This window comes from Tauraco erythrolophus, chromosome 3, assembly GCF_009769465.1.
Source record: "Tauraco erythrolophus isolate bTauEry1 chromosome 3, bTauEry1.pri, whole genome shotgun sequence".
Lineage (NCBI taxonomy): Eukaryota > Metazoa > Chordata > Aves > Musophagiformes > Musophagidae > Tauraco > Tauraco erythrolophus.
In genome coordinates, this window is record NC_141467.1 from 95,182,013 (window position 1) to 95,203,159 (window position 21,147).

Sequence of the window (21,147 nt, forward strand, 5' to 3'; positions counted from 1 at the left end):
GGGTTCTATATGGACTGGACAAAGTTCTTCCCCACAAACCCTATACAAGTGATAGTTCTGAGGAGAGGGAAGCAGCAGAGTGGAGAGCAAGAACCCTGGCACACTCTAGGCTCAAATCCGTGGATTAGACTAGTGGTCACTGGTAATGAAACAGCAGAGTTTTCACTATATAAAATTTATAAATTTATTTTTTTGTAAAAATCCAAAGAGCACGAAGACATCTCACTCAAAATACTGGTAAATCAAACCACACTTAGAAAAATGAAAGCTGATTTTATTATCTTATCCACAGCCAATCATTTGACATGAACATGCATACGTAATTTTGCTACGCACACACCACAGTTTAACGTTAGTTATTAAAGGTTAAACATACAACATACACCCTTACAAAAATGAGTCAAAATGCAAACGTAACTTTTAAACAAAACAGTTTTTACTCATTTAAAAAAACCTTTGTGTTGGGTACCATTTTGTACAAACACAGTTAATTTAAACAAATCTGCTTTTAGTTTCCTCATGGTTGCACATGAAAATAAGCTGCAATAGAAAATGAAGTCGTCAAGGGATTTTTAAATAGCAGAAGTAGGCAGTCTCGCCATGCAGAAGAAGCAATATTAAATATTAGTTTTTCAAAAAAAGAAAAAACCACAAGTTAAAAATATTTAGTTCAAGTCACAAATCTTTCCCCAGTACAGAGAAATCCAAATGCAACGCATAATTAGCTGCCACTTAGGATGGCTGTTCTGAAAAGTAGAAATACTTTCCAGAACTGATAATTTTCATTGATTTGGCACAGAAAAGAAGTCTGAGCTTACTTAAGAACAAGAAAGTGATTAAAAAAAAGGGTAAACAGGAAGAGAAAAAATAAAAAGCAAGAATGAACAAGATAGTAGTTGCAATCACTAAAAAAAAAATCTGTGCATCTCAGTCATTGCAGAATACTGTCTGTCTACAGCAGGTGCGAATTCCAGGTAACTGTTATTGCAACATGGATTTAACTTGCTTGGAGGTAGTCTCATCATTCAAATGCTTTGTTGTGTACCTGAACACAGAAACAAAAAGCAAGTTGAGAAGAGCGTAGCTGCTACTTTGCTTTGCCTTAAAATATGTAATTTCTTTGTTTATGGCTCAAGCTGACTGTACAAAGCCCTCCGCCACGGATCACCACCCGCTCCGCAGTTCCCAAGTACCCAAATCAGACGTTCTGATCAGAAAACGCTGTTAACAATCAGAACGATAACAAAGCAGCCTCGCACCGAGGGGAGTTACAAATAAGCCTCGGCTGGATGTTGGCTTTCCTGCTCATATGCCCCTTCACAGCAAACTCCTGCTTCCACTTGTGATGGCTCATGATCAACAAGACTAACTCAGAGGTCTATGTCCATAGGAAACATCTTCAAATAAAACATGGCTTCAGAAACTTCTCTTCAAAACTTCCAGTGAGCAAACCTTTCTAAGATCCCTCAATGAGAATGGATTTAATCACATTTCAGCCTAATTTCCAGTTTAGTTAAGTAACTGTGCTCCTAAACCCAAAGAGTATATATATGTGTTTATTTCAGTCCATTTCTCCTTCAAAATTCCTTAGGTCATTAGCACATTTTTAAATCACTGCAAAAAACTTAGGTCAGCCCTTACTTTAAAAGAAAGTACTGCATATCCTCAACATTGGCTTCTTTGTACGCTTAGTTTCCCTGATCTTCCTTCCCTAACTGTAATCTAAAAGTAAAAACTTATTCTGTAATTTAAATCTAACATGTTAAATTAGCACTTTCATTGTTATCCACAACTGCAGTGATATTTCAGTTGTCCACCTGAAGACTATACAATGACTTTTTGTTTTGGAAATTAATATCAATACAGATTTCAGCATTTTCTGGTAATTTATACTTTCCTCAAACAAGAGGCTTAAGGTTTTCTAAAATCCTGAAAAGTTATTGCACTTGCTATTCTGCCCATGTGAAAAAGCTGAATATGATGACGATACTAATATGAATTTCAAATTACAAACACTGATCTCACTGCAAAACCCACACCACCTTTCATTTGTTTTTAAAATTCATTACCTATCTCTTGAGAGAAGACAAGAACTTTGAACACTCCTCCAGAATCAAAGACTGAGATTTGGACTTAATTTCTCATGACATCATCTCGAATCTGCTTTCAGCACACACGCACGTAGAAGTTCACATCTGCACCTCTTCCTAACAATTCCAAATGTGATTTAAAAAAGATTCAAATATCCTACCCAAACGAGTAACCAAACGTATGAAGCCAGGACTGTTAAGCACGTGTTGATGAAGCAGGTTGGTGCAGTGAAAGGTCAGCATGACAGCACAGACTGAATTTACACCAAAGCCAGGTTGGATGAGGCTTTGGGCAGCCTGGTGTAGTGGAGGATTTCCCTGCCCATGGCAGGGGGCTTGGAACTAGATGATCTTTGAGGTCCCTTCCAACCCAAACCATTCTATGATCCTATGATTCTACACTGCTGGCTACGAAATAACCTACAACGGAGTGAGAACTTGAACTACACTTTCTATGTACTTCAATAGTGTCAACCACGATGGGGAAAAAAATGTCGTACCAGGAAAGATCTGTGTTTGTTTGCAGCTGCAACCACAATAAATTAGTGAGAAAATAAATGCTAATACAGCATTTTCCCTTTGGAAGCTTGTGTTTTTACTGATCGCCATCTCAAAAACTGATCACATCCAGGAGGTTCACAGATTAACAACAAAATGATTTAGGCATGGAAATACTCACATGAAGTCGCAAATTAAGCCCAGATTTATTTTTAACTCTTTAGCTAATACTCTGAAAAAATTCTGTAAGTGAAACCACTTACAATACCATATTATTTCCCTTCTTACCACGTCTTTACACGAAAATAAGGGCAAATGAAATTCAAGCAGTTTCACTACAGGTAAGAAAAACAAAGTACAACTGCACACTTTCAGGCAAGATAAACTAAAGCTTCCACGTTTCCAAGTGAGTGCATGAATAACAACCCCCAGCCACAGTTAACCGTTCCCAAAGCAATACGATACTTTTTCAAGTAAGGACTAGAATGAAGCCTTCACCTGCCCATCCCAATTTGGCTCTTCTTGCCACTCCTCTGATGCTGGACGCCCGTATGAAGAACATGTTCATGACTACAGACACAGCTTTATGACGCAGACTAGCAGTTTTTAGATTTCTATACAGAGTTATTAAATTTTCTTTACCTAATTAACCTGGTAGCTTCTCATCTTCTCTGTTCAACAGCAAAAACATTGAGACTCGTGCCTAAAGTACTTCCCTACAAATACTTTGTGAAAGAACAATTTCTAGCTACATACCAAAAAGCTATCTGCCTTACAAGTCTGAAACCATCTGTGAAACAAAAATCACCTGAAACTGCTCTTATGTTCCACTAATAGTAAATGAAATAATTAAGCCATAGTCAAACCACACGGAGCTGAGGATACGGTCAACACAAACTAATCTAGCCATTGCTTTGGAAAGGTGGCACAAGTCGCAATGCATGCTGCACGTGCTGCAGCTGCTCATTTGCTTGTGTGGTGGCTCAGTCAGTAGATGTGGTCACAGTTAACTTCTAGTTAGCTTGCAGAATGTATTATACTTGGCCATCAGTTTTAAACTTCAGGTACAACGTCTACTCTGTCATAGAATCATAGAATGGTTTGGGTTGGAAGGGACCTCAAAGATCATCTAGTTCCAACTCCCCTGCCATAGGCAGGGAAACCCTCCGCTACACCAGGTTGCCCAAAGCCTCATCCAACCTGGCCTTGAACACTACCAGGGATGGGGCATCTACAACTTCTCTGGGCAACCTGGTCCAGTGCCTCACCACCCTCAGAGTGAAAAATTTCTTCCTTATATCTAATCGAAATCTGCCCTCTTTCAGCTTAAATCCATTGCCCCTTGTCCTATCACTACACACCCTTGTAAAAAGTCCCTCTCCAGCTTTCCTGTAGGCCCCCTTTAAGTACTGGAAGGCTGCAATAAGATCACCCCGGAGCCTTCTCTTCTCCAGGCTGAACAGCCGCAACTCTCTCAGCCTGTCTTCAGAGAAGAGGTGCTCCAGCCCTTGGATCATCTTTGTGGCCCTCCTCTGGAACCACTCCAGCAGCTCCATGTCTTTCATGTGTCCTGTCACACTTACTTCTACAGACTCCAAAAGCCCGCAATAACCACATCCACCTTTTACCTGTAACACTGACCAAATACTTTGCTGCTGACGGAAATGTCCTAGACAATTTATGAAAAGTCACGTAAAAATATTTCAAATAAAAGAATAAGAGTACCTGAGAGCATTTAGAAGGCCTTCTACACTGTTAGGAGGCTGGTCTTTAAGAACTTTGATGCATCCTTTCATCTAGGAGTTAAAAAAATTATACAGATTTTTTCCATGCTAATATCTTTTAAGTTTACAGAAGCGTTTTGCATTCAGTTTGTCAGAGAGAAAAAATAAATATTTAAAAATTGTAGCAGTGTAAAGACATTTTCTTGATATTAGAAAGGAATTAAGCTTTCAGTATTACGTTTTCTTAGGACAGAATGGCTTAGCTACTTAATATTCTGCTTATCTTAAGACTATGCAACTTTGATGTCAAACCCTGCTTTACTGATCTGAAAAAAAAAAGGAACTGTAAACAAAAATCTTTGTGCATCATAAATCCATTAAGAATGATTATGCTCAGCCAGTGAAGCACTGACAAACTCTTAACTAATACAATGGGATTAATAGTCCATTTGAAACGATCCGAAGCAGCACACAGTAACAGCACGTATTCCAGACCTACCAACCAACAGCAGGAAGTTAAAGACTTGACGACTGGTGGATGATAAACCTGGCTTTTTAACCAGACAGCGAGGCACAAGCCAGATGCCATTGTCATTTCCAGTCATTCTGATGTGGGTCCTTCGACACAACCACTGTTTACCAGTACTTCATGACACTACTTGAACTTCATCAAAACAGATTTTTCAGGACCTAACAATGACCATTTACTCATCTGAAGGCCTGGTTTGTATTTCTCATTGCTTATGTATACGGCTTGCTAACAGCTACCACTATCCATTTAGCATCAATCCAAAGTGTACATCTGCTGTTGGAACCTGGGGGACAGAAAATATAAATACTCAAAAGATTATTTAGTAACAATAAAGCTTACGTCAATTTTTGAAGTTTTGGCAAAAGCGCCCACCGGATGCACGTGGTCATAGAGTATGATGACACCCACCATTACCCTCAGACAGAATGATACTGTTTCCTCATTTGTAAACCTGCTTCTATATTCACTGTAATTTAAAAACACAGATTGTTATATATCAAACACAAGACAAGAATACATACAAGTAAAGCCTGAAATAAGATTAAAAAGAAAAATCCTACTATAAATCCTCAGAGAAAAACAAAACAAAACAGCCACAACAAAACAAACAAAAACCCCAATACCCACCAACCGCACAGACTTTTGAGACTTTTCCTTTTTCCTTTCAATAACCTGCCTACAAGTCAGAACCCATTCTAAGCAGCGGTATCTGGAGATGAACAAAGACTCTCAAACCTAAGATAGCACCCTGCTGCTACACTATTCCAGGTATTGAGGTTTTTTTTCCAGGAAAAAAAAAAAAAAAGATTAAAACTATACCTACTGACTTTGCTTTCAATGCTTCCTACCCTTTCCATGCCACTCTACCACACATGCAACCCAAACTTCTGACACAGGGAAAAAAAAAAGGCAAAATAAAAAATAAAGCTTAATGAACAATGCTTAACCTCTTTCTTGAGTGGGACAGACCACTCCTAAGAAGAGTAAGAATATTTACGTCTGGAGCTCTTAAGCTCCAAAACAAATGTACTGTGGTACTTGGACAAAAACTTAGTTAAAAAGACACACCTCAAGCCTGAGACATTTTACCAACGGGAACCTATTCAGTACCCAGAAGAAACAGATAAATCCCAAAGTTTAGTTTGACTTTTTGTTGATACTCAGTGCGTCTCAAATTTACAGCAGACAATAGACTGCCTCCATGGCTAGAAGTCGTCTCGCAATTCCCCAGGCAGGGGCGCTGCAATTTTGTTACAGTCACCAGCCAAGCCAGCTTGCAAGGAGGTACCATCCAATGCATTGCCCACAAGCCCTCTTTCAGGAGGCCCGAGGCAGTCACGCTCAAATAGTGTATTTTCCTGAATTATACATAAGAAAACCATTTATAAAGAGTGCCAAGAGGCTGCCTGGCTTTCACAGCCATTCTATTTTTAAATATTAATATGTTCAGAAAAGTAGACTGCATGATTAGCATGGCTAAGAAAATGAGACAAGTTAGTTTCATGTCAAGGTTAAAAACTAAGTTGGTAAAAAGATGACACCATAGCTCCTAATTACTCCAATTATATTTCTTTCACCTTATGCATCACAAGTCATGTCTTAAACACGGAGAGGGTTCATACACAATACCAGTACTGTTCATACTCACGGGGTTTCCAGCATGACCCTGCACACACTAGCCATGGTGCTTAAGCAATCTGTAGTATTCTCTATTGGTAAATTTTTATTCTGCGAAAGAAGAGAAACAGTTTCCCATTCAATTATTGTGAAATATTATACTACAAAACTTAAATCAGTGATATGCTGGCATGTCAATGTGGAGGAAAAAAACCTCAATGCTACCATGTTAAGTCAGGTAGCCTTGCACTGGATTTTAGTAACTTTAAAATAAAGATTAACAACTTAAAGAACAGGGTCTACCACATGAGTTTTGCTTGTTTATAGTTAGAGAAATATACCACTGACAGTATAGACTTTTTGGAAGTTTTAAAGGAATCATCTAACCTGTTCTCTAAAGGCAGAAGTTTCTATAGTCAAATATCTGCATCTGCAGCAATAGTAAGACTTAAAATTGTTGCAGACAAACACCTCAAAGGTAAAACAAGAGGCCATTTTTCTCAAGGCATTTCAAGTGTAAAGCAGAACTTAGGAAAAAACATGAAAAGACCAATGTATTTTTGCATTAATCATGTAATGTACAATTATTATGTACAAAATAGTGTGCATTCTTTGCACATAAGACAAAAACCATCACAGTTATCAGAAGACAAGCACGATACTTGTAGTGACTGGATTTTAGCAATAATATTTATTGAGGTAGTTAAGGACAAATACAGATGTATTCCAACATTTTAACACTTTTCCAGTTCAGGTTCCTCCTCTCTTCTATGATAATGTAAGTATATTTGACTTCACACAGCGAAAACGAGAGTGTCTTGGGCAGGAGGAAAGGAAGCTACATTTCCATTCTGTTCCCTGTTTCAAGCACAGAGAATCAAGCTGTCTCCCTTCCAATTTTCTCCAGTTTCTGCTCTAAACCATCACCAAAATGCAGAAAACCTCTCCTACCTCCCTTGAGGAAAGCTATCACTACCAACGTTGTAATACTATTCATTAACTTTTTGCAAGGTAACTACAGGGTGGCTAGCTGAACTTACTCTAACCTCTGTGGCATCAGAGAAAGATATTTTATGTTTCTTCAGACTCCAAGAAACAAGTTTGATTTCTAGATGCCAGGTTAAGTCTGGCAGAAGAGTTTTGTGTTCCAAAATTACGTCCGGCCCCGCAGTGCTTTGAAGTGCACTATCCAAGCCATAAATTTATACTCTTACCTCTGACACAAACTTTGTTGTAGCATCACTTAAGGTTTTCAACATTGGCGTTGCTTCAGCGTAAAATAAAGACATTCTGTTTGCCAACTCATTATTTACTTCATTTTCTCCCTCTGCCTATAAAACAGAAGGAAAAAAGAATTTAGTTGTTCTGTACATGAAAAAGATAAGCGGTAGCATAAGATTACATTTTGTCTCATCCAAGGGTTACCTACTGGGACATTGTTAATCCTCATACGGCTCAGAGTTCTTCTGTAGTAGCTGAAGTCATTCTGTATAGCAGGATTTGTCATCTATATAGATATAGAAGCAAAAGAGTTGTGACAAACTCACAAAAAATATAAGGGCAAGTTTTCATAATATATAATACTGAGAACAAGAAAGTATTCATCCTTCTGAGTAAAAAGGCCTGTGACGCGTTGGGAAGTGATATGTAGAACAAAGGTCTCTGGTTAAATTCTCAGACTTTTCAGAACAAGATCTAACAAGAAGAATAAAAGGAGTTATCTCCTAAATAGGAGTTTGAAATTAGTAGGTTGAAAAAAAAATGGCTCTGCTAGTTTGACTCAAAGGATCAGGCCAGCAAATTAATATCATTTCAGCTTAGTTCTTTGCACATCAGCAAGAAAATAGCTGGACTGTGGGTGTGCACACATTAAAAGCAGCAGCATTATCCCAAGAGATATGCCAAATTTGGATGAAGAAACATGATTAATAAGAACTGATATGTAACAAGTGCCTAAAGCTAATATGATATTTCATCTGCTTTCCCGTTTAATCTAACTCTAGGTCATGCGAAGCATAGTAGATTGAGTTATCTACTGCATGCCCTATTCTAGAACAGAACACAACCCAGACTGCTTCAGTAAATAAACTTGTTCTCTTTTTGCTAGCCTTTGTGCTTACAAAATTACAAGTTCTTACCTTGAGCTCATCAAATCGGAGTGTAAAGTGAAGAATTTCTGCAAACTGCTTAGCAAGAGCCTGCTCTCGCTCCAGGTGTTGCGTGGGTGAATACGGAGTGCTTGTCAGGGCTCCCAACAGACCTCTCAATCCTGCCTCTTAAATGAGAGGAGAGTATTTTGCCATATACAACTGCATCTGCTTCCTGTATCTGATACTCTGCATGCTAGACTTAAAATAGACTTCTACCAAAATACATGGTAATTAATAATAAAGACATTTGATGAATTGCTTCACGTGTCACTGTTAATGTATTTACTTAAAAAGTGCTGTAAAGACTAGGTCTAATAAGCACTGACAGTCATGAAAAAAAATTACTGAAAAGTTTTATTCAAGCTTCATCTGTGACATTTGTGTAAAACATATTTCAATAACCCGTGTTAGCAGACTGCAGCCTTTAAGATAACACAGAATTCAGGAGCGACATACTTATCAGCAGAAGTGATGTTTTATTTGTTTTTAAGATACATGTATAATCCAACTTCCTGCTTATCTTGAGAAAAATACCCCATCTCTTTAACAAAGCAAACTCACCTGCAAACACCTTCCATTTTTTGAGCTCATTTTTTCATGAGCTATGCTAATAGCTCTGTCTAAAAGTGAGGCAACAACAGATAGTTTGTAAAAAAAAAATCAAGTCTAATAGGTTTTATCAGCTTAGACACAACATCAGTCAAGTTGGTTTTGTAAAAGGCATGAAGTGCCATCTTCATTACTGCAGTTGCATGAACCAAGATCAGGCATTTCCACAGATCAAATTATTTCTGGTGTTTGTGAGAGGGAATAATACAGTCGCTTTTAAGTACTCCTGGTGTCAGAAGCATTAACAGAAATTAGTCCCAATGAGTAAGTCTACTGATTTTCAAAACGATCAGCTGGTTAGCGCTTTTCAGAATCCCTAAAGGGACAGAGAAAGAGGATGACAAGTATGCTCCCATCCTCTCTCTCCTCTCAGATATCCACTCCACTGAAGCAAGTTTGCTTTCACACACAAGAAGGTGGTACACCAACATTAGTAAGGTCCAACCCAGTGTACGGAAGGAATCTATGCACTACGAGCTTTATCTACTAACAAGAGGCTGATCTAGCATGTGATCACATCTGAACATGCCAAATGTACTAATCAAAGAAGACCAAAATCCCAAATGTACTAATTAATGAAGACCAAAAAATCCAAGTTAATACCACTCCACTTACCTAGTCTTTGAGAAAATTCATAGAATTTCTTTAGTTTGCCTACTAGTGGAACAACTGCGCCCCACGCCTTCTCTTGCAGCTTCTCATCATTGGGATGCTGTATTGCCTTAAATTAGAAAAAAAAAAAAAAAAAGAAGAAAAAAGTATGCTTAGATTAAGAACAACTGATACATTACAGAGAGGAAAAGGCAAAAAAAAAAAATCTATGCAGGGCAATTGTCTGAAGAGCTAGCAATAACAAATTCTACTGAGAAGTTTCCAGTTGAGACACAAGCCTGTACTAACCCACATCTGTTCCAAAGCTCTAAATACTTCCATTGAAAATAAATATCCTGAATAGGAAAACAAATTCAAGAGGGAATAAAGAAATTGTTAAAAATAAAGCCCTCAAATAAGAAAATTTACATAACCAGATCTAGTTAATTAAAATCAACAACTTTACTGGAGCACCTCCAAGCAAAAAAAGTTTAGTGATCAAAGCCTCATCCTGATGTTGGTATCTATCACCAATTTCTGATTTTGCAAAGAAAAAACCCTCAAATAGATTTGCTGGGAAATTCAGGCTAAATATTACAGCCTAATCAACAACACAAAGCACCACCAAGACAGGGTGTATAGCAGAGCTCTGAGATGTGTATATATATACACACATATAGATAGACCTTGTCTTTATAGTAAGCTTCCTGGACAGATATGGCTTTAGATTCGATCCCTCCAGGCTTCTGCCTTAAAACGAAACTACTTAGTAACTGAAAATAGACTAAGAAAACAGAAATAAAAACGCTCGTAACTCTCCTGCTGCATCTTCATGGTCAAGTCCTTGATTCCAAAATCTGTTTCAGTTAACCCTGGGCTGTTGGTCGCAGCACACTCGTCTCTGGTCCCTACAAAGTTTCATTCCTGCAGTGTCTACTCGTTCTCAGACGCGTGTCTCTTCTATCTCCACAGGAGCTGCAGGCTTCCTTGCTGAGACACACATTCATGTCTGATCCTACAGCTTCTCCCTGAACGTGCTCCTTCCTTGAAGAGTAAGCAAGCTATCTCCCCTCCAAAGGGTTTTGTGTGACACAGTTACTCTTCTTAAGCCTACTTAATGAATTTAAAAAGAAAAACTCATGGTATTTTAATTACAGTTGAATGGCTATGAGTACAGTATTTCCAATTCATCTGGAGTGAGCAGAGGCTCCTCCTATCTAATAGTATTTCTTAGGGCATGTTACAGTGAATAACTCCTCACTTTGGGAGCAAAGCAGCCCCCATTGCTGCATCTGAGGAAGAAAGGGAGAGGGCTGAGGGAGTTACTTATTCTACTCTTTCTTAAAAGTAAAGGAAAAATGGAGTGACATGCTGTACAGAAACTTTGTTTCTGTTCCAAACATCTACTTTAGTAAATAAAAGGCAATTAAAAGGGATTGAAAATGAGATGCCTTTTGTGTTAGGATTACCACACATCAGACTTCTCCAATTAACGTCCAAAAAGATGTTGACGCTACTCAATATCGCCTTGTAGTCACGCCATGCTCTTTCCAAATTCATCAGTAACTCAAGAAGAGCTTATGTGGGAATATAAAGAAAAATCAATAGCAATAATTCCATAAAAAGTTTGAGAAGTATCATTTGCTGTTACATATGTGCATTAATATTATTGAAACAAGCGACACCTGTTTTGCTGTTAAAAAGGAACATTCCAGAGCAGAAATTCAAGACAGTAATTTTAATAGACAACATGCTCTGTCAAAACAGCTCCTGCAAGCAAAGTTAAAATCCAGCAGTATTTGTTAGGATCAGACAACGAACCACCACAGGTTGTGCACAATCATAACGCTCTAGCTCACCTCTCGTATTTCATGGCCAGCTCCTCTATATGACTGCAAGTCTTCCAGTATTCCTTCTGCATCCTTTAACACTACATTCACCTGATTATAAATTTCCTTTTCAGATTCTGTAGGTTGGGCATCTAAACAGTAGAACATATTAAATATATATATATTTAACAACAATATGGAATTCAATAGGCACACCGTCACCTGCGGGACAAATTTTTCATGCAGCAACTCATCAAGAATTTTTATTCTCTGAAGAGTTACTACAACGTATGAGACACTCCAGGAGAGTGATTGTATTCATTGCAGTAGTCTTTTAGCTTCATTCAGCATCCCAAAAATCCACCTAGAATTTAACCTTTCCTGACTTATTTAAAATTGAGTTAGGAGAAATCCCAACCAGTCGTCTTTATGACTATCGCATCATCTCACCTCTGGGTGCAGCACAAGCTCAATGGAAGAGCCGTAGGTAAGCACTCAAAAGACACACTCACTGCAGTTATTACAGGAGGTGGTCACGTCTATTGTTATCTAGAAACATTGTATCAGATATCAGATGGTTTTCCATCTTCCCTCTCTCCCTTCTACTGGTTGGGAAAGGAGCCGTATCTTCCACTTCTAAATATATTTAACTCTCAAAACATATTCTTTTTTGCAATTGCAAAAGATCTAGTGTAAACTTGTGTGGGTTTTGTTTCTTTGTTGTTTTTTTGTTTGTTTGTTTTTCTCCCCCTCTCTTTAAGAATATATTGTCTCCCAGTTTTTCTATAATTAGCAAAAGACTTTCCAAAATTATATTTGAGCATCACTTCAAAAATCACATCATATCATAAACATACATGTTTAAAGAAACGTGATTCAATATGAAGTATGTTTTGAGAAGACTCAACAAAAAGCTTTAACCTTTAAAAATAATCACCAAGTACACATATCTCGGACCTGGTTTACCTGATATGAAATCAATTTTTCTTTTAAAATTCTGATGGAAGCTATAAGGTCAGCTCCTTTTAGATTGATACAAAAAATAAATTAGTTACTGAAGCTCTTACAAAAAAAACCCCAAAATCTCCTCTGTTTTCATAGGCAAAACACGTTATGAAATAAATATGACATTTTAATCCTGGATCTCTAGTATCAAAAGTGAGAGTATTAACAAATACTCTTAAAGACTCTTTTTTCTAAGGACAAACAAAAGCTATCTGTGGACAATGTATCCTCATGATTTTGTGCTTTTTAAAGAGTCTGGAAAATATCTTTTTTAAAGTGCTTTTTCCACGATCCATATGTACAACTCCCACTTAATAGTGATGGCAGTTGAGTACATACTTACATTAAAACAAAAACAAACAAAAAAATCACAGTATCCTAGTGCTACGCACTAGCAAAAAACATTAGAAAACAAAGTTTGTATTAGGAGAAAGTAAGTTTCATATGCATTGCCTGTCTGGATTTTGCTGTAAGTTTTACATAATACTTTCATTTTTAATGGTTTAATGCATAGTGGGCATTATTAGCAAATATGCCTATATAGAGACCTTGTAATAGTTTAACTGTGATACTTTGAGAACCACCAAGAATTAGTACGGGTAAAAAAAAAGTATAAGAGCATCACACTGATTAGGCATCGAGTAAAAGTGGCCAGTGCTTTTCAGATCGTCACAAAGATCATGTTTATAATTTCGAAAGCTGCTGAAGACTGCTGTAAGAAATGGAGACAAAAAATGAGGGAAAACAGCAGACAAGTAAGCACCAGTTGGCTGGCAGCAGTTCATGCACAAACATGAAATGCTGTAGTGAAACACAGACCAAAAACATGAAGCTCTGTAGCATTCCAGATTGTGTTGTTAAATAATGCAATCAAGACTTGTCACTCGCATCATCTCACACTGAGCACATCTCTTGCCTATTTAATTTTTCATGCCATTTTTTCTTTACCCTCTCTAGTAAGCAGAGTTCATTTTTCAGCATGGGGTGGGTACAGCAGAAGGGCCCATGAGAACTCCTCTTCCTCGTTTTGAAACTCACCAACAAGCAGAACAGATGTAGTACTATGACCTTCCAAGTTTAAAAACTAAAATCATCATCTGTATTCAAATTACACGGTCTTCACTGAACAGCTGGCTATGCAAGTCAACACCTTCAACACCTCTGTTAGCATGTTTCACTTAGGATGTAATCGCCCAACTACTGGACTTCATTTACCTAAAATGATCCAGGAAACTTAAAATCATGATTTATAATTAATTTTTTGGGTTTTTTTTTTCATTTTTCTGCTTGTTTGTTTTGATAATAACAAACTTATAAATATACATGTTTTAAAATCCAGTAGGCATTGGATTATTTCTTTCAGTATGTGTTTCATTTTGACGCACCTAGTCCTCTCCAATACAAGAAACCTGTAAACTTGATTTGTTCCAACTAAGTTCCTCTCCCATCTGTAATTCTTCTGCATTTAGAAAAGAGCTCAAATTTAAAAAATAAACCTAAATTCTTTTATGTTTACTTCATAATACATTTAGGATGTATTAGGACAGATATAAAAGCCACAATATAGAAAATCTTCACGCCCTAGTGCCTCCTGGCTCAGAGTAATTGGTTCATTTGCTTCTCAGTGTAGGTTAGAGTATTGTCCTCTGAAAGCCTCTCACAGATGGAGAAAGAGGAAAAGGTCCCTCTTCCTAAACTCTGTCGTAATCTATCAGTATGTACCTGAGGACTCAAGCTACGGGACTTTCACTTGAGAATCACTAATTGTGGTACTCATTTTCCTCACTGCGGAGTGCACATGGCAAGAAAGGGAGCTGTACTACTCAAATTAGTCTTGACAACTACAAAAAAGCAACCAGCAATGCTAAGTATCCAAACAGCAGGACGAAGGCGGCATATAATTCCTCTTTCCCCTTCCATGGACATGAGCTCCTGCTACAACTTCACAACAAGGCTTTGCCTTTACCTGGCCACGTTTTCCACAGAACGAACCAATATGGTAATTTAGACAGCACAGCTCACTGAGGTGTCCTGAAGTTTGATATTGTTGCCAAGGGAGTCGAACCCTGGTTATTTAGGGCAACTTTCCCATTTTTAATCCAATAATAAGAAAAGCAAAGACTGAAGTCCCTCACGTAAGGGGAAGTTAATCTTTAAAATAACTTGAAATTTCAGCAGAACGTTATTGCACTAGATGCAATACACAGAGTTCAGGACGCTCACACAGTTACATACTAAAGACAAAAAGCGCAGACTTTTACAATATACACACGCTGCTATGTGAGCTAAATGTTATGGAAGTATGACAACATATTGCATGGGGGGAACACGCACATTTAGTGACTATTTAAAAAAATATTTGGCTAGTCTACAGAACTAGTAGAGAGAAATTTGGGGTTAGAAGTGTATACTGCACAGCAAGCACTATTTAAACTGAGATTTTTTCCCTGGGAAGAACACATCTGAAACTGGCTCGGACAAAACTCCAAGCACGGGGGGAAAAATCCCAGACTGCTGAAGATGAAATAATTTATTCATCTTTATCATCATTACTACGGAGTATGCTCTTTGTGGCTCCTCTGAAACCTAGCCAAGCTCTTTGGAGGTTAACGCAGAATACTTTAAGCACTAGCTTGAGATCACCATCTGCAACCAAAAGTACTCTGCATTTTAGCTACTATTCAAATCAGTAAATTTGGAAAGGATTTGCACTGTGACAGTAAAAACACCAACTTAAAAGTTGAGCTGTAAGTTTCTCACGTTGTGGAGGGCTGTTTAACATTAACAATATTGTCCTTACAAAGCTGTGCGTTTTCCTCTGCTCATGTTAAGTATTCTTCTAGAGTCTTTGCAGGGTCACTTTAAGACAGCTATTTGTTTCAAATAGCTAAGGTGAATGACCACAGACAACACAAACTTAACCAGCATTAAGGCAAGGAAAAGCCAACAGCCCATTATCTCATTTATCAGGACATTTTTTGCATGTACTCTGATAGTCACACAAATTGCTGAAATCTAGCACCAAGATAAATACCTGAAAAAAAAAATCTTAGAAACTAGTCTAAAACTTTTCTAAATTTGGAGTTTGTGTTCCTATAAAGCTTTATGGACACTAGATTTTTAGCTCTTTATGGTATCGTGCAAGAAACATTCGACAAGCCTGCTCACTCCAAAGACATATATGGATTTAAGAACAAAAGACTTCAAACGGTGTATTACTGGGCCAGGCGTGACATAAAATTGGCAAATTTGTTTGTAATACAGAGCTTACTCGTTCTTCCACATAAAAACACCATGTTAAGTACGACAAGATTAAGTGCCAAGTCTTGAAGAAAGATCTTGACTGTGTCAAAGCCAAGATCCTGTCAAGGCAAGCTATCTGAAACAGAGTAGAAAGCAGCACGGATACACAGTACAGCAGCTGAAACAAACGCAGGACAAGGTCCAAATGAACAGAGAACAGCCTAACAATTCAGCCATAATGTAAGTCACTTAATTTGGCTCTGTATGTAAACATTTCATGTCAGCAACCTGCTTACTCTCATGCCAAATCTTGTTCATGCTCAAAACATGCAATTTAAAACAAAATTGATAGCTTAAAAAAAAAAATCAATGTTTTCTAAAAATAGCAGTAATTTTTATTGCAATTGATATTAGAATTATGTTTCTTGTGTCCAGCTAAATATAATTTTAGTCCAATTAAATGATCAGTATTTGCAGATTAAGATGGAGCTCTATAACTCCAACATTCTCCCGTTATCAGTTCCCCCTACTTCATTAAGTCATGTGAGATCTCAAGTGGTTTTAAACAAGCTTTGCTTTCTGATTTTTGAACATAGATAGCCCTTCATTATCTTCCTTTTATGAATAATCTGTATGGCTACCATCTTCCAATAACAATATATTCAGAAGAGACAACTGATAAAATCAACAGTACACGATAAAGGTTTAGAAAAGTTCTAACTTTAAACATCATGAAAGTAAAACCATATTTCTCTAAGCATTCACTTTCACGTTAGAACTAAGATAACCAATTGGTACAGTTTCAAATACAACTGAAAAATAATTTGGGGGAAGAAAAGAAGATACAATGAGTCTCAAATTATCCATATCATAATACTTCCTCAATTTTTTTGTTATGCTATTCCATTGTATTTTATTACACAGTCAAAACGCACTTGAAGATTAGTTTTCTTATTTTATGCTTGCTAAAGTGCAGCTAGGTAAAGCAACAGCATATCCCAAAAGTAAGTAATTAAACATGCATAGCAGCAGCCACCAACACTTACCTGCCATTCTTAGGCTATACTGTATCATGCAAGAAAAACTACAAGCAGAAATATTAACAATATGTGAACCTTCTACAACGCTTGGCATTGATCAGACAAGCTATACGCCTCTTCTTTCCACAAGCAATTTCGTTTCTATATTCTCAAAGTCCTCCTTTTAAGGAGGGATGAGGTTAACTGTCAAATTTCAATGCCAAATCAAGTAAGGTTCACATATACACCTTCAAAGTGATGATGTTGGAGAGCTATGAATAGCTGTTGTGAGCCAATCTGTACGTGCAGCATCATTCAGTGGCACACTGGAAGTGAAGACAATCAGGTTTCATGTTCAGTCCTGCCTTTAAGGTGCATGTATCGCCTTGCAATTCCAGCAAGTCTTCTAATAATTCAAATTCTTTTTAAAGTTTTGATTAAAAGCAAATTAATTAATTTTGGTTTAAAACTAGAACCATATCAGATTCCAACAGTAAAATATAATTTTAAAGCCTATCCTGAGATAAAGATTTTACTTTAGAAACTGAAGTTGTTTTAAAACAGATTATTGCTTTTTTACAAAAGTTCACTGAACAATTATCCATAGCTCAGGCATGCAAAGCTTTTGGAAGGATGGCAAAATGAGAACACACATTTAGTACACGACAAATGCAGTCTACTGCAGGCAAAGAGTAATAGATATATAAAATCATCTTCTCACTTTCAAAATCAAGGAAAAAATTTGGCCCCTGCTCAAGGTCTGTGCATGTCAAAACTTTTAGAAGGTTCCCCATGTTAAGGTACCTGCCAAGACAAGAATGAGAGAAAAGAAAATTTTCTTTTTATAAGAAGAAACAGCCCAAATATAGTTGATTGAAGCAGTGAGGGAAAGAAGACCAGAGAGTTCCATCAGGCACGAACCCGTCCTTCAGGCTGCTGTCCTGATGGATGGAGGGAGTCCCCCACCTCAGGGACGTACAGCTGGTGATCCCAGAGATGCAATGCAGCTTTCCTGTAAGAAGTGACTACATCACCAAAGTCTTCGCAGCTGCCCCTTCAGGGCAGAAAAGGGCAGAACTCCAACTGAAGGCCTTGCCAGTGACTAATTCTGTCCCAGTACACCCTAGCACCAGTGTCCTGAGCAGGAGTACCATATTGAGGGCCAAGCACCATATTTTGCCAGCACTGAATGGTAGCCATGCTACAGATTTTTACCTGATGGGACAACAGAAGGAAAGAGCTTTATTTTGTCAGCCCTTATAATTTTGTCAGAAAGCCATTGTAGGAAAAAAAAAAATGCATCAAGATACATCATTTCAGTGTGCAGAAAATGGTAACACAGGTATGCCACAGACCTTTCACACAAGGCGCCCAAAACATCTGTGAAGCTCAGACAATTCCACTTAGGACTTCTGGATGTAAGAAAAATGCACATTACCTGCACCATGAATGACCAAACCAGGATCAGAAATGATTTAGTACTTTGCAGAGGATAGGATCACAGGGAACAACTGCTCAGCACAGATTACTATGGCATACTGACAGAATTTTTCGTTTTATGATTACTTGATTTGCAGGCAGATGGATGGACATCACTGACCACAGAGACCCAAAATGATTAAACACAAGGAAAGAAAATTTACACAGTAGCATGATGGTGGCTTGGCTACTACTAGAGGCGGGGAAAAAAAAAGAGGAATGGAAAAAACACATGCAACTTTTTCAAATTGCAGATTTGCAACTGAGCCCCCTAGCCTTCACTGTAGCAGGTATAAGCAACCCTACTGTTACCATTTTAAATGCACCAGCTGTGAAGGGCTGAGAGACTTACTTTCAAAATCCAAGAAAAAATGTGCTGCATTGTGGTCTATGTCCCTGGTTAGCACCTTAATGAGATTACCCATGCCAGCAAACCTAAAAATAAAAATGGCACAATAATTTAGTTCCAATAACCATTTTTTATTTTAAGTACATGCCTGGGGCTCACTGGAGCAGGGCTCCCATTGGGTTTCGCACACTGGATTCATCATCTTTTGGTGGGAAGTAGAAAACATGCACTGTACAGCGCATTTCCACTTCCCTTCTTCTCAGGGAGGAGTGATATGACAAAAATAAAGCTCTGAATTCCTGGCTCTTTTTTGTCTTTGTTTAATACATTTAAAGAAAATGTTACCTACAACGACTGAGCAATTGTTTTGCTTAACTGCAGCAATCCACAGCCAAAGTTGTTATCACTTAGGACAAAGGCAACCTCAAATAGAACTGATGTCATCAAAAGTCTGATTTTTTTTTTTTTTTTTACTATCTCTCCATAATCCAAAACAAATTTCAGAAAGGCTCTTAGTGGTAGTCATCTGTGGCCAATGAACAGTTTTTCCCCCGTCAAATCACGTAAAGTCATCAGTTAAACAAAAGTTAGACTTTTCCAAAACCGGGAGATAATCAAGTTTCAACAGTTCTTCTTATGCTTGTTGTCACATTCCAGCTAAAAAAAAAAATGAAGAAAGTGGAAGAAAAATTAAATAGTCATTATATTACTCAAGGTCAGATAAATTAACGAAACAGTTTCAAATGTTACAATAAGTTTCAGAAATTAATACCTTCAGTAGCACTATGAAAATTACATCTCATAATAAGACAGCCTTTTCAAGGACCCTCAAGTATTTTACAAAGGCCGAAAACATACTTAAGAACTGCTGCCCTGAAATACAAGGGTTTACTAGAGCACTGCTGCAAAACAAACACAAGACACTATCCAGAAATCTGATTTCAAATTATTTAAGTCATCAACAGCCGGACGGACATTTGGATTCAAGTGTAAAATCTAAAAAAGCCATGTTTCAAATTAGTGCAACTAAAGCAATGTATGCTCTTCTTTCCCCCTTGATTTTGACTTTTACTGAAGACCGATGTTTACTTAGAGGGAGGCAGCAGGACAGTAAGATTCGTTAATTTATTAGGAATTAAGAAACCTGAAGCAATGTGAAGTCAAAACAAATTGCCTGGCAAAACAGATTTTCAGAACCTGTGTTGACATTGAAAGATTTCTGGAGTTCCATAAGAAAAATGCAACTGGTATGTGAGGGAAAAGCAAACTAAGATCAGCATGTGATTTATTTTTCAGGATCCACAAGATTCAGTAATAACTCACACAATCAACGAAAGCCAGAGAAGGGAGGGGGAATTAATCCCAGATTGTTGAAAATTACTCAGGTTTTGCTCCAACAATTTCGACAGAATGACTAAACAATCTAGATTTTTAGAAAAGCAACTTTGAGTGTAATCCAGCTGATCACAGTGGATTCTCCACATAGAACTTCATCACTAGGTGTGCACTTGCTTTTTTGCAACTCAACTTTGTCCTTGAAACTCAAGAAAATGCAAGTCCTGCTTCCTAAGCACTTGAATTTAGTTCTCTGGAAAGTCAGATCAGATTTCTCAGCCTATGAGAAACACCCACTATTTAAGGAAGTTTTAAATTAGAGTTTAGAAACTTTTCTTAAAAACTAATCCATCAAAACACAGCTTAGTGAACTTTTCAAATGGTACACGTGCATCAATGCTGTGCGAACAAGCAACACCAGAAAGCAGAGGAATTACTTTTCCATATCTCACAAGCATGTTCTGTGACACAGGACTGAATAAGCCACTTGGTTCACTCTCCAACAATGAGGACATTCATAATCTGGAAAAAGCTGAAATAGAGACATTCTTAAACAAATATTTCCAATAGAGGTGAGTGATAAAAAGCCAAGAGGACAAATTGCCTAATGGTGATAGAGTCTGTAGATTCAGTTTTGAAAACCAAACCCCAATCTCACAACAGTCTACAACATATTTCAGTTCCAACATTAACAAGCAAGTGGCAAACACACAGCTGTGAACGGTGTCAACTGCCTGAAGAGAACTAATACCTGCAGTTACTGCCATGCTTCAGCTCTTCAGCTGCACCATCCCCTCCTCCACCAAAATATTTTCAATACCCCAAGTAAATGCCTCTGTGTAGGTTTTGCCTTTGTTTTGATATTAACCAGTCTCCTAAGAGTTTACAGGGTCATGCATGTGGTTTAGATAGTGGATAATATTACTTCTAAAGGTCAAGAGAGGGGCGTTCTTATAGGGTTGAAATATTTTGAAGATGAGTTTACAGAAGAGCATATAACCACTGCAGAACAGATTATTTAACTGAACTCCTACCACTTCCTAAAATGAATAAGGGGTCAGGGATTCAGTTCTGCAA

The 21,147-nt window shown here is 37.7% G+C and overlaps 1 protein-coding gene across 3 annotated transcripts in view; it reads right to left on the bottom strand.

The window, feature by feature from the left end:
• Nucleotides 1–218: 218 nt before the first annotated feature.
• The window catches only part of CYRIB (CYFIP related Rac1 interactor B), a 77,516-nt gene continuing 56,587 nt past the window's right edge, over nucleotides 219–21,147 (bottom strand). The window contains exons 1-11 of one of the 3 annotated variants that reach the window (XM_086608842.1): nucleotides 18,739–18,773; nucleotides 17,629–17,711; nucleotides 11,671–11,792; nucleotides 9,836–9,941; nucleotides 8,600–8,736; nucleotides 7,891–7,968; nucleotides 7,676–7,792; nucleotides 6,493–6,572; nucleotides 5,184–5,310; nucleotides 4,314–4,384; nucleotides 219–1,045 (exon numbers count right to left, since the gene is read on the bottom strand). In XM_086608842.1, the coding sequence (XP_086464968.1) occupies nucleotides 982–1,045; nucleotides 4,314–4,384; nucleotides 5,184–5,310; nucleotides 6,493–6,572; nucleotides 7,676–7,792; nucleotides 7,891–7,968; nucleotides 8,600–8,736; nucleotides 9,836–9,941; nucleotides 11,671–11,792; nucleotides 17,629–17,701 (975 nt within the window). In that variant the 5' untranslated portion in view covers nucleotides 17,702–17,711; nucleotides 18,739–18,773 and the 3' untranslated portion in view covers nucleotides 219–981. Of the gene's footprint in view, nucleotides 1,046–4,313; nucleotides 4,385–5,183; nucleotides 5,311–6,492; nucleotides 6,573–7,675; nucleotides 7,793–7,890; nucleotides 7,969–8,599; nucleotides 8,737–9,835; nucleotides 9,942–11,670; nucleotides 11,793–17,628; nucleotides 17,712–18,738; nucleotides 18,822–21,147 lie in introns of those variants that run through there. The other 2 variants (XM_086608841.1, XM_086608843.1) reach the window with 2 other exon arrangements.